Below are 12,034 nucleotides of genomic sequence, written 5' to 3'. Positions count from 1 at the left end.
GTGTGATGACTGGTCTCTAACAACCATAACCATCTTCCTGGTGTGACTTTAGCCAATGGAGCGCTTGAGCCCCGTTTTGTATTCACGTAAATTAAACCAGAGCTTCTTCAACAGTCAGTCAAAATGGTGCCCTTGCCTGCAAGGGCAGTTGCTCTCACCTTCTCTTGGCCATAAGCCCAGTCTGGCAGTTACATCCTTTAGGATACAGTCTGCTTGGTCAGTAGCGGAGCTACCGAGTCACTCTCGCTGTTTTTGTGAGCAAAATCTCTTGAGTCCACAAAGTGAACAGTGTGCATGTTGTGCTGTTACAGGAGAAAATCAGTGTGTCAATGGGTTTCTCATCATATACCTGTTATAGTGTCAGAATGAGTGTGGACTGAAGAAACTGGCTCAGTTGGTGAAGCAAATGGTTATTTTAGAAAAGGATTTCCAGTAATTTTAAATTTTGTGCATTTACTGATTGCTGTTGGATGGAAAGGGACAGTCTGGCAGGAACCAACACAGGGTGTTGTCAGAGGTTAATTGATGTGACATGCACCAAGCTGGATTAAGCTCATGCTGAAAGTTTACTTGGGTCACCTGTTCTGGTCACAATGTTATTTAGTGGTTATAATTTAATGGTCTTTGTTGGTGCCATCCAGATCAAACTCACCACAGGGGGAATTGTACCCTTATTCTAGCATGTCATGTACACCATTACAAGAGCATGGGTATAAAATTAAAAAATAATTTATAAAATACTACCCGTTATACCAAGTGTTCTACTTCAGGGATTCTAACCCTCTTTAATATTATTTAAAATTAATTTGCAACACCCTGCAGTGGACATATGCGTGCATGTGAACAAGTACTTTTTGCAACGTGGTTCTGTTTTATCTTTCAAATTGCTAAGGGAACATGTGTACGGCCAGACTCCAATTCACATTCAAGATATGTGTGTAATTTTTCTGATGCCGAGTAAAAGAAAGTCTATGAATACATGAAACCCCTTCAGATCAACAACTGCACAACAGGAGCATGTACATTAATGCAAATGTTAGATTCTCTTGGAAAATCAATCTCTACATTTGAAGCATCACCGTGCATGTTACAGCTGGAATGATGAATGCAGCAGAGCATATTATGCAGAGGGTTAGCTCTGCCTTGCTATTGTTTTTAAATTGTACATTTTCCTTTATTCTTGGACAGAACCAGTTTACTCAATATTTGAAAATTATTACTTCAGAAAGACATTAACTTGGTTGAAACTGGAAATGTACGATCCAGATTAATCATGGAAGGAAAAAACCCTCCATAGTAAACCTGGTGTTCTTTGCTTGGTTATTTTTCTTTGGCGACAGCTTGCCATGAAAGAGCAGTTCATGAGTGCGTCATTACAAACAGGATGAGCTCGGAAGGGTTTATCAGCGCTAATTACTCCCGATAGCTGTAATTTACACTTTTTCTGTGAGTGGAAATAGTCAAGATTCACACGTTTAGAGATCAACATCTGCCACCTTTGGAGTGCAGAATGCCACCTTCTGCAGTCTGCGCAGTTGCAAGGAGAGCCAAAACAGTCCAACACACGGCTCAGATTAATACCTGACAGCAGCAGCAGCTTGGTCATTTTTAGCTCAAAGTGGACAAAACACACCTGTCTCTTTATTATGCGAGCAATCAGTTCAAAACAAGTCACAGACCAGTAACAGAATGAAATGAAGCGAATGTACACATTTTCTTAAATTTATAACTCCTAACAGTAACATGTTATGGAGAAGAGATGCGCAAATAAAATCTCATGACTCCATAAAGTTTTTGATGCAAGCCATGCTGTGTCAGGGGATGCCAAGCAAAGGCTGCAACTTTTCCATAAGGATAAGGTCACTATCATGTGTCCAATAGGCAACAGATTATTTGTAAAAGTATTGACTTGGGACCAAGTTAGTTACTCTCCGCCTGGGCGCAGAAAGCAAATAGCCTACTCTACTAGCATGGGGAATAGGAGAAAGAGGGTTTTATGTATCCTTACTTTAAAACGAATGTTTTATTATTAAGTACACAATATGAACATTTGAAATAATTTTGGCAATTATATTGACCCGAAACTTTCTAAAGAACTACGGTATAATTAAATTACAATTTTCCAGACACAGTTGGGATATTTTTAATAAACCTGCTTATTGCACTTTGTCCGTAAAGACCTAGGTCTTCTGATGAGAATAGCCTTCATGATTTTCTGAATTAATCAATAACAACAGGGCAGAAGGTAGAGCTACTGCCTCACAACTTCAGTAATCCATGTTTGGTTCACTTCTAATGATGTCTGCGTAGAGTTTACACGTTCTCCCTGTCAATGTGTGGGGTTTCCCTGGGTGCTCCAGTTTCCTCCCACATTTTAGTGCACTAACTTAATGCAAATGGGTGGCAGATATGTCAGGTGGCAGATGTCAGGTAGTGCGATGGAATCGGCCACTGAGTCCGGTGGGGGAATGGGATTGATGGAATTTCTGACAGTTAGCAGAAACATGATGGGTTGAATGGCCTCCTTTTGATTTCAGGAACATTTGAATATAAATAAAAGGTGATAGAGGTGCGTCAATCTTAATGGTCAGCTGATATTGGGCAGTTAATGCGGTGGTAATCTGGGTGTGGTCTAGAATGGGTAGGTAATCTGCTTTGGAGTGAATATGGCAATTTCCCCACTAACTTTCTCTTTTAGGTTTATTATTGTCATGTGTATCGAAGTACAGTGAAAACCTTTGTTTTGCATGCTATCCAATCAGACCAGATAATGCTATACATAAATGCAATCAAATCAAACTCAACTAGAGTAGATAGAGCAAAGGGGAAGGTACAGACTGCAGAACATAGTTCTCAGCATTGTAATGCACCAGTTCCATTGACTGCATCTATCAGTGCAGTCAAAGCAGAGATAAAGTGTTTCAGCACAACGTACAAGCACTCTACTAAAAATCTTTCCTTTCAATCAATTTTGTTCCTACGTATTTAACTAATAATTAAATGTCACTTAACATTGTTATAATCATCAATGCTCTTGAAAATAAAGTTTGCTTTTGGGGTATTTAAGAATTTAAAGATTTCTGGAAATATGAGCATGACATCTTTTTGGATACTGATGGAGATGTTTCAAACATATTTGCAGCATCTTTTACCCATCTTTGTTAAGGCTCTGCAGCCTATCTAGCAATATGTGCAAAAAGTTACTTCTATGCAAAAATTACAACATGTTAAAATGCTATTCTAAATCTAGGTGCAGTTATGTCAATAGCAGCAATTGAAGGAGCAGGTTTGCGTTGTCATTCCAGTATGTGGTTGTGAGTTGATTAAATGGCTGCAGATTGTGGTGAATGGGTGAAAGAAAATGTTGACAGAGAACGGGGCTTTGTGCTGCTGAGGTCTGTGCATGTACCCTTTGATTCCAATGGTTCAACACAAGCACTAAACCAGGCCACCCAGTAATAAGCTCTTGCTGAGAACATCAACATTGCCAGAATTTAATTCCAATTCCAAATCCTTCACAAAAGTAGTTTAACACTGAAACCCTTTAGTTTGTAGTAAGTGGTGAGTAATTTGGGTACAGTATCAACCTACTTTACATATTGTTGCAAATTATTTGGGCACTTTCTGATAATACCCTAAAAATTAAAAAGGTCAGAGATTCTCCCTTTTCTACCACCTATTTTTTTTTTTTTTAGTTTTTAACAAGTATTCTAATAAAAGCAGCAGGCAATCAGTGCAATAGGATTCTGCCTGACTGCAATCTGATTTACAGCTAATGGAATCACACTGGTATCTGCAGGGTAAATGAACCCTTCTATCCTATATTGGCATCCAAAGATGCCAAAGATTAGTAGTTAGGCATTGACAATAAATGATGAGCTGACAGCGATACCAACACATCGCAAACTGTAAAACAAAATTCAAATCATCTGTTAAAAAAAAAAAGAATATAATCAAAATAGTCAACAGGTTAGGGATTACTTGCAAAGAGAGTAAACAAAGTTAATACTTCAGGTTGGTGATTTTTTATCAATCTAGGATAATTCAAAATTAAACAATTTTTTAGTTGCAGAAGAATTGAGTGCAGAAGAATTGGGGAAGAGAAAGGCAGACAGAAGAATAAACTCCACCTTTCCTCCAGTCTTCACCCAGCTGAACCTAAAACAACAAACCTTCCTTTTGTTCTTCCTCCCAGACCACCTTCTCTGCAATTTTAAAATTAGTTTTGAACTTTTCATAGTTCGATGAAATGCTATTATCCTGAAATGTTTATCAGCTGCTTTCAACATAGATGCTGCTTGATCTGGTGAGCATTCAAATAATTTTTTGATTCCAATTTCTCACAAAAGCTCTATTTTGTTTTTCAAATGAAGCTCGTTGAAAAGCCTAACATTAGTTCACACCGTTTCTTTAGGAAAAATAATTAGCCCAGTCTCACCTATACTTCACACTTTAATACTAAATGCTGTGGCACAATGTGGCGAGACCGTGACAAAATAAGTGTTTACCACAAATTAAAAATTAAAAAATAAATTCTCTACCATGAGGGTGGGTGGCACAGTGATGCAGCAGTTATCACAGCTGCCGTATGGCTCCTGGGCTCAATTCCAACCTCTGCTGCCACCAGTGTGGAGTTTGCACATTTTCTCCCTGTTGTTCTAGTTTTCTTCCACATCCCAAAGATATGCTGGTAGGTTACTGGCTGGTGTAAATTGCTCCTTGTGTAGGTGAGAGGCAGGAGAATCAGAGAGGAGCTGATAGGTTTGTGAGAGAGAACTGATCATAGAGCTAAAAGGCACAGAAAGAGACCCGCCAGCCCAACTCGCCCATGCTGACCAAGTGCCTAACCAAGCTAGTCCCACAATTGCCATTACGTGCCCCATATCCTTCCAAACTTTTCCAATCCTTGTATTTCAGGTAACATTTTTATGTTGTAATTGTACTCGCCACTGCCATTTCCCGTCAGCTAATTCCATGTCTGCATCACTCTGTGGAAAAATGCCCTACAGGTCATTTGAATCTTTCCCCTCACAACTTAAATTGATGCCCTATAGTTTTAAGACTCCGTGACCTTCACAAAAAGACTGACTAATCTGAAAGGTGCAAGAGGAATTGTGTCTCAAAACATTTCACATTTAATAAACAACATTGTTTAGTAACAGAATATAGACTCCCCTGTACACTCTGACTGATTTGTACAAGTTTGCTGATTTTCTTAACTGAACATATTTTGGGGGCCTTTGAGAGCTTTGCCAATTTTGGTGGTAAACTGTGGGCAATTCTGTTCCATGTATCTACATCTTCTATACAAGCCAACACGTTTGATGTTTTCTTTCTAATTATTTGATAAAAGGATCAATATTACTTTGAAAGCCGCAATCAGCTTTCAGTGTTTAAAGGTTAGAAAAAAATCTTAAGGAGAAAAGATGGGACCAACGTTCAGAGAATATCATACAGAACCACTGATGTGTGATGGAAGATGTTTCTGGTCACTAGAAGAACGATTTTCACCTTCCTTGTTAGTTAATGATAAATTAGAGTTTCTTCATGCGTTTAGGAACAGATGCGGGTTACTCAGCATCTAGCACAACCCCAGGCACCATTAACTCAGTGTTCAAGAAGGAACTGCAGGTGCTGGAAAATCGAAGGTAGACAAAAGTGCTGGAGAAACTTAGCGGGTGCGGCAGCATCTATGGAGCGAAGGAAATAGGCAATGTTTCGGGCCGAAAAGTTGCCTATTTCCTTTGCTCCATTAACTCAACAGTGTTTCCATATTAAAAGCAAATCTCAAATCTACTATCTAATGATTTGTTTGTCAAGTCCCACTTTCCTGATTCTCTTTCCTTGAAGATTCCTAATTTCTACCCTAATCGAGCCCCAGTTTCCCCTTTCAAATGTGTACTCACGGTGCAAAGAAGGACACCCATATTTGATTGTGAAAACTCCAGAAAAGTTTGCTTTCTTGCCTGCAGAGTAACAGAAACAGAAACTATTGTCACAACCAGTGTAAATTACATACCTAAATCAGTCACCATAATTCAGTTCAAACAGGGATAGTAGTTTTGATTCACTGCAATTTTCTCATTAAATTATACAAATAAACCAACTTTTCTAATTTAAAAAAAAAATCACTATCACATACCAAATCACCCTGCAAGTTATGGGAACAGGACTCGCAATCCCATCTCCATCCAACTATCGGAAATTTTGAAAAAGTATTATTTTTATCATGTAAATATCTGGAACAAAGTAGCTAGTGAATGGAAACAACATCCACGTTCTTCTGGTAATAGAGTTAGATTGGAGAGATTGGGCAACTGAGGAATAAGTCTCAGGAAGCAGCAAGTGACAGTAGACAATGACAGCAAGAGGAATCCCACCGTATCTAAAATGCTGCAGTACTTCCGCTCAGCAGTACCATATGGGGTATGCTATTTAGCTCCATTGAAGCTCTAATTTGAAGACATAATGCACTAATTATACTCAGGGTAATAAACATTAAAATTCCTCCCCTGACACACATCCACTTAATCTTTGCTAGATAACAGCTGGTCAGGGTGTGTGCGGCCTACATACCCGGCCTGCTCCGACTCGTGAACTACAATAGTTGCAATGGGCAGCAAATCTGTCAGACCAGATCTCCATTACCTGAAAAACAATTCTCTCTGTTCCAGACCACATCAACAATGACAATCACAGAAGTGGGGTTCAAGCAATGGAGGTCTGGAACATTTTCCCGATTAGAAATCTCAGAATTTAAAATGTTGATTACATTCGCATTTTTAAAGTAAGACAGATACATGATGTCCATGGTCAAGCCATGTTTGTGATCAACTATTTCAGATTTCCCAAATGATTATGTTAGATATGCTGCCAGAAGTTTTCATATTCAGAACATGATGAAAGTAGAAAAGTATCGAAGATATCACACCGCTTAAACAGATTGAAAGCCATGCTACAGGTTTTCACATAGGTGAAATCAACTATGGCAAGATAAATATAATGTTCCTTATTTTGTGGGATAATTCCTTCCACTCAAAATGATTTTCTTCACCTGCCAGAGACAGAGCTCTGCAATACTCTGAGGTTTTCCCTTTCACAGTCTAGCCAACAAGCAGCAAGTCTCAATAACTGGGGATTTTCTGCAACCATTTAAGTGAGATCCAATGGCTGTCTGGCAGCCTGCTGTTGCACATCACACACTTTACCGTGATGCTCCTTCCCTGCAGTTCCCCACACAGAGAGTTTCTGATCTCACCCATGCAGTCTGGGTGATAAATATTAGAAGCAACCTCGGTACTTCTGCATGGTTCTTAGCAGCTGTTTCAAGAGTAGCACAGGCAGAGGTTGTGGAAACTGCCAGGGTTATTGAATGGTGTTGGGTTGTGGAGAATCAAAGGAAGCAAAAGTTAAATCATTTCCTAATGTCAGGTGTCAGTTCTTTCAAGCCTTAACACATAAATAGCAGCACACTCACCTCCTGTTCCATGTTCCCATGCAATCGCAGAAACAGCATCTTACAAGCTGAGAAAGGTAATTGTTTTTGCTCCTTGCTGGCAGAATATGAAGTAAAGGCGTTTGTGAAAAGGTTATAGTGAAATTCCACAGATTCGCAACTGGAGAAAAATATGATCATTTTCTGTTTCTTTTCAATCTAAAAAGAACAAAATGATTTGTTAGACATCAAACATGGCGGGAAACAATGTTGCTTCTATTGCTTGTGATGGGCACAAGTTTTACATTATGTGTGTATGATGATGACGATGTGAATAATAACATTTTGTTCTTCAAAGTAATGGCCTTGAAATCAAATTTTAATGTAGCTGGCATTAGAAATTAGAAAATTGAATGAAATTTTAATATCTTTCTAATGACCACAACATTTCAAACTGTCATGGTGGAATATATCTTGTGGATTATGAGCCAGACCAGCGGTAAAAGTGCTCACAGACATCTTTAACCTCTCCCTACTACATTCTGAGGTTCTCATCTGCTTTACAAAGACTGCAATCATCCTGGTATCAAGGAAAACCAATGTAGCCTTAAAAACTGCTGTCCAGTGTCTCTGACATCCACCATCATTAAGTGCTTCAAGACACACATCAGCCTCCCAGAAAGCCTTGATCCACAGCAGTTTGCCTACTGTTGCAACTGGTCCACAGGAGAAGCCATCTTCCTGGTTCTACACTCATTACTGGAACATCTAGATGACATGGGCATCTGCTCAGACTCCTATTTATTGCATATAGTTCCACCTTCAACAACATAATCCCAAACAAACACATGTCCAAACTCCTAGACCTAGTCATCAGCACCCCCCTCCCCCCTCCGCCACTGGATCCTTGTCTTGACCCATAGGCCTCAAATCAGTAGGGATGGACAAAAACACTTTCTGCATGATAATTCTCACCAACGGTGCCCTGCAGGGATGCATTCTCAGCTCCTAACTATACTCCCTATACACTCATGACTGTGCAACCAAATTCTGCTCCAACTTCATTTACAAGTTTACAGATCACACCGTAGTGGGGATGAGACCGAGTAAATGAAGGCGCTGGAGACATGATGTCAAGATAACAATCTCCCGTTCAATGTCAGGAAGATGAAGTAGTTAGTTATTGACCATGCAGCGAGTCGAGGCACGTGCATCAATGGTGTCGAAGTGCAGCTGGTCGAGAGCTTCACAGCTTGGTTTGGCTACAACTATGCCCAATACTGCAGGAAATTGCAGACAGTTGTGAATGCAGCCCAGTCCGTCACACAGACCAGAATCCCACCCATTAATAGGCAATGCATTCAGGGATCCTTTTCCCCCTAACCATCCCCTCTCCTGTCAGGCAGAAGATACAAAAGCTTAAAAGCACATCCCACCAGAATGAGAAACAGCTTCCTCCCCACTCTTATCAGACTACTGAAACATCCTCCTATATGCTAGGGTATACGTCTGATCTTCCAACCTACCTCACTGCGGACATTGGACATTTTCTTTGTAACCGAAGCATTATAAAGCTCGAACACTATATCTGCACTCTGACATTTTTCTGTTTGCATTACCCGCTGTATTTTTGTACGGCTTGATTGTACTCATGTAGATTATGATTTGACTGGATAGTGTACAAGCAAACGCTGTTCACTGTATCTCACTCCATGTGACAATAATAAGTCAACACTAAACATCGGTATTACTATTGTAATAACACTCAGAACATCATAACATTTAAAAACAATTCTTACTTTGAATTTTCCGAGTATGAACGCTGAAAGTGTGACCAGCCGCAGTTTGCTGGGAATCAGCACCATGAACTGTTGCAGCTGGTCTGGAATTGAATAACTGTTGGAATCTTTTTCAATATTCTTATGCTCAGTCTTCATTTCATTTGTTGCAAATGTAGTCTTGCATTGGTTGGTTTCAGTGATGCTAATATTAACTGGGTCTTTTAAACTGATTCCAGCTAATCGATTCACTCCTGAGGTAGAAACACAGACCATTTAGAAAAAAGATTGAGGTAAAGGCTTACATTTTGCGTTTGATATTAGAAATCTCTAAAGCACTCCATTTTATAAACTGCTAAATATTATTCCAGACATGGAGCGTGCTTAGTGTCTGTGAAATAAAATCATAAGAGCAACAGCAATGTACTGGACATCTTCAAAACTGAGTATTTGATTTTATTTTTTAACTTTAATTTAGTTTATCATAGTTGTTCTTACATTAAAACAGAAATATCTCTGAAGATTAATACCATCTGACATTTTAATAGTTTTTACCATAGAAGTTTGAAGCTGCATCCCATAATGGCAACGTATACAAAAATACCAAACCAGAAAAAAGAGTACATTCCATCTCTCATTCCCAGGGAATTAAATATACATGTATTCATTCTGGGGATATTAGACATTAACAAGTCCAGCATTTACTGCCTGTTGTTGTGCCTTTCAGAGGGTGTTGATAATAAGCCTTTTGTTTGAAATGTTATAATAAATATGACAAAGCCCCTCCTGCAAGGTAGGTAGGAAGTTGTTAGCTTCAACACAGCAATGAAAAAAGTAAAATTCATATTGTGTGGACAGGGAGTTAGCTCCAGTCAACTAACTGGAGCCAATACTAGCGCTGCACATTGGTGCTTCAATAGCTGTTTAACAGCAGCATCACAAGCTACTTCTGTACAACAACAAACATCTCACCATCAGTCAGTGTGGCAGAGAGAAGAATATTTTGCCTCTTCACATTTGCTGCATTTAAAGCATTCAGGATGACAGCGATATCCTTCTCAAAACCCAGGTCCAGCAACCTGTTGATAAGAGTACAAAATATAACAATTATTATTTTTCTTCATAAGATATTTTTTAAGTTTCACTCAGATGTTAAACAACAATAAGCAAACCAGTGGCAGAACTCAGTGGGTCAGGCACTTTCTGTGGAGGGAATTGGATAGATGTCACCCAAAATGTCATCTGCCAAAGACAAGACGCAAAATGCTGGAGCAACTCAGCAAGACAGGCAGCATCTCTGGAGAACAAAAACAAATGGGTGACGTTTCATAGGAAACACCACCCATTCCTTCTCTCCAGAGATGCTGTCTGCCCTGCTGAGTTACTCCAGCATCTTGCGTCTATCTTCAATGTAAACCAGCATCTGCAGTTCCTTTCTAGACATGTCATCTACCGAGTTTTTCTAGAAGTCTTCTTTTTGATCAAGATTCCAAAATCTGAAATCTCTTGAATCTCTGATATGTAACAATGATAGGAAGAGCTAAATGGTGCTCCTAAAACAAAAAACACGCAAATTAAGATTTGGAGATTGGAAGTATGATTTTTGAAAATTAGTTTCTAACTTGCTTACTTCAAATGACATCATCAGTTCCCACAGCAACTCTTCATAAAAATGGTTTTCTCCAATGTTGCACAGTAAAATACAACAGAGACATCTAGTGGTTCTAAAACATACCGACAGAAGTGTATTTTTAAAAAATCTTCGAGCTCCACAACCCCACCATGGAAAACTTCAACATGCAGGACTGGGCAATCGTTTCGCTGAACACCTTCGCTCAGCCCGCCTGAACCTACCTGATCTCCCGGTTTCTAAACACTTTAATTCTTCTTCCCAATCCTACACAGACTTTTCAGTCCTAAGTCTCCTCCATTGTCAGAGTGAAGCTAAACGCAAATTGGAGGAACATCATCTCATATTTCGCCTGGGCAGCTTATAACCCAGTGGTATGAATATTGATTTCTCCAACTTCAGGTAGCCCCGGCATTCCCTCTCTCTCTCTATCCCTCCCCCTCCCAAGTCGTACTAACTTCTCGTTTTTACCTAACAAACAGCTAACAATGGCTTGTTTCCTTTATCATCGTTAATTTTTTGCATATCTTTCAATCATTGTTTTTTATTTCTCTACATCATCGCCTAAATCCTCCGTTTCCCTTATCCTAACCAGACTGAAGAAAGGTCTTGATCCGTAAACATCACCCATTCCTTCTCCCCAGAGATGCTGCTTGTCCCGCTGAGTTACTCCAGCTATCTGTGTCTATCTTTGGTCATTCCTGCAGTCTGTCTATATTACATTCTACAGAAAGATTCCGACACTGTTAAGAATATATCCCAAAAGGATTACTTGAAACACATTATATTGGCAAAGGGGTGGATTATATCTCTCAACATCCACTTCAGTAAGGGAACTGTACATAATGATAATGAGAAAGACATTCACATCCTTCTTTAGTATAATCCACAAACTTCATCTCCCCACAGCCACAAGTGCATGAAGAGTATCTTGCCTCTCTATTGAAGTGACTACACACAGATCAATTACCTGTCAGCTTCATCAACAACTAGCCACTGTACTCGCTTAAAACAAATATTCTTTGTGTTTTTTATATGGTCCACCAACCGACCTGGAGTCGATATAAGAATGTTGATACCTTTACGTAACCTGGAACGAAAAGAATACACAAATCTTTAAGCGATCCATCCAAATAGAACAATTTTTTCCTTAGCTTTCGCTTGACAAACTGATGTTTTATTTTCCTTGCG

At 39.3% G+C, this 12,034-nt stretch overlaps 1 protein-coding gene across 2 annotated transcripts in view; it reads right to left on the bottom strand.

Moving 5' to 3' along the window:
- Nucleotides 1-12,034, bottom strand: part of ddx31 (DEAD (Asp-Glu-Ala-Asp) box polypeptide 31) — an 86,240-nt gene that overhangs the window by 60,259 nt on the left and 13,947 nt on the right. For both annotated transcript variants that reach the window (XM_055660013.1, XM_055660014.1), the window contains exons 10-14: nt 11,814-11,933; nt 10,186-10,292; nt 9,235-9,467; nt 7,478-7,654; nt 5,907-5,966 (exon numbers count right to left, since the gene is read on the bottom strand). In XM_055660013.1, the coding sequence (XP_055515988.1) occupies nt 5,907-5,966; nt 7,478-7,654; nt 9,235-9,467; nt 10,186-10,292; nt 11,814-11,933 (697 nt within the window). The remainder of the gene's footprint in view (nt 1-5,906; nt 5,967-7,477; nt 7,655-9,234; nt 9,468-10,185; nt 10,293-11,813; nt 11,934-12,034) is intronic.

This window comes from Leucoraja erinacea, chromosome 31 (genome assembly GCF_028641065.1).
Source record: "Leucoraja erinacea ecotype New England chromosome 31, Leri_hhj_1, whole genome shotgun sequence".
NCBI lineage: Eukaryota > Metazoa > Chordata > Chondrichthyes > Rajiformes > Rajidae > Leucoraja > Leucoraja erinaceus.
This window is presented reverse-complemented; position numbering and strand designations above follow the sequence as displayed.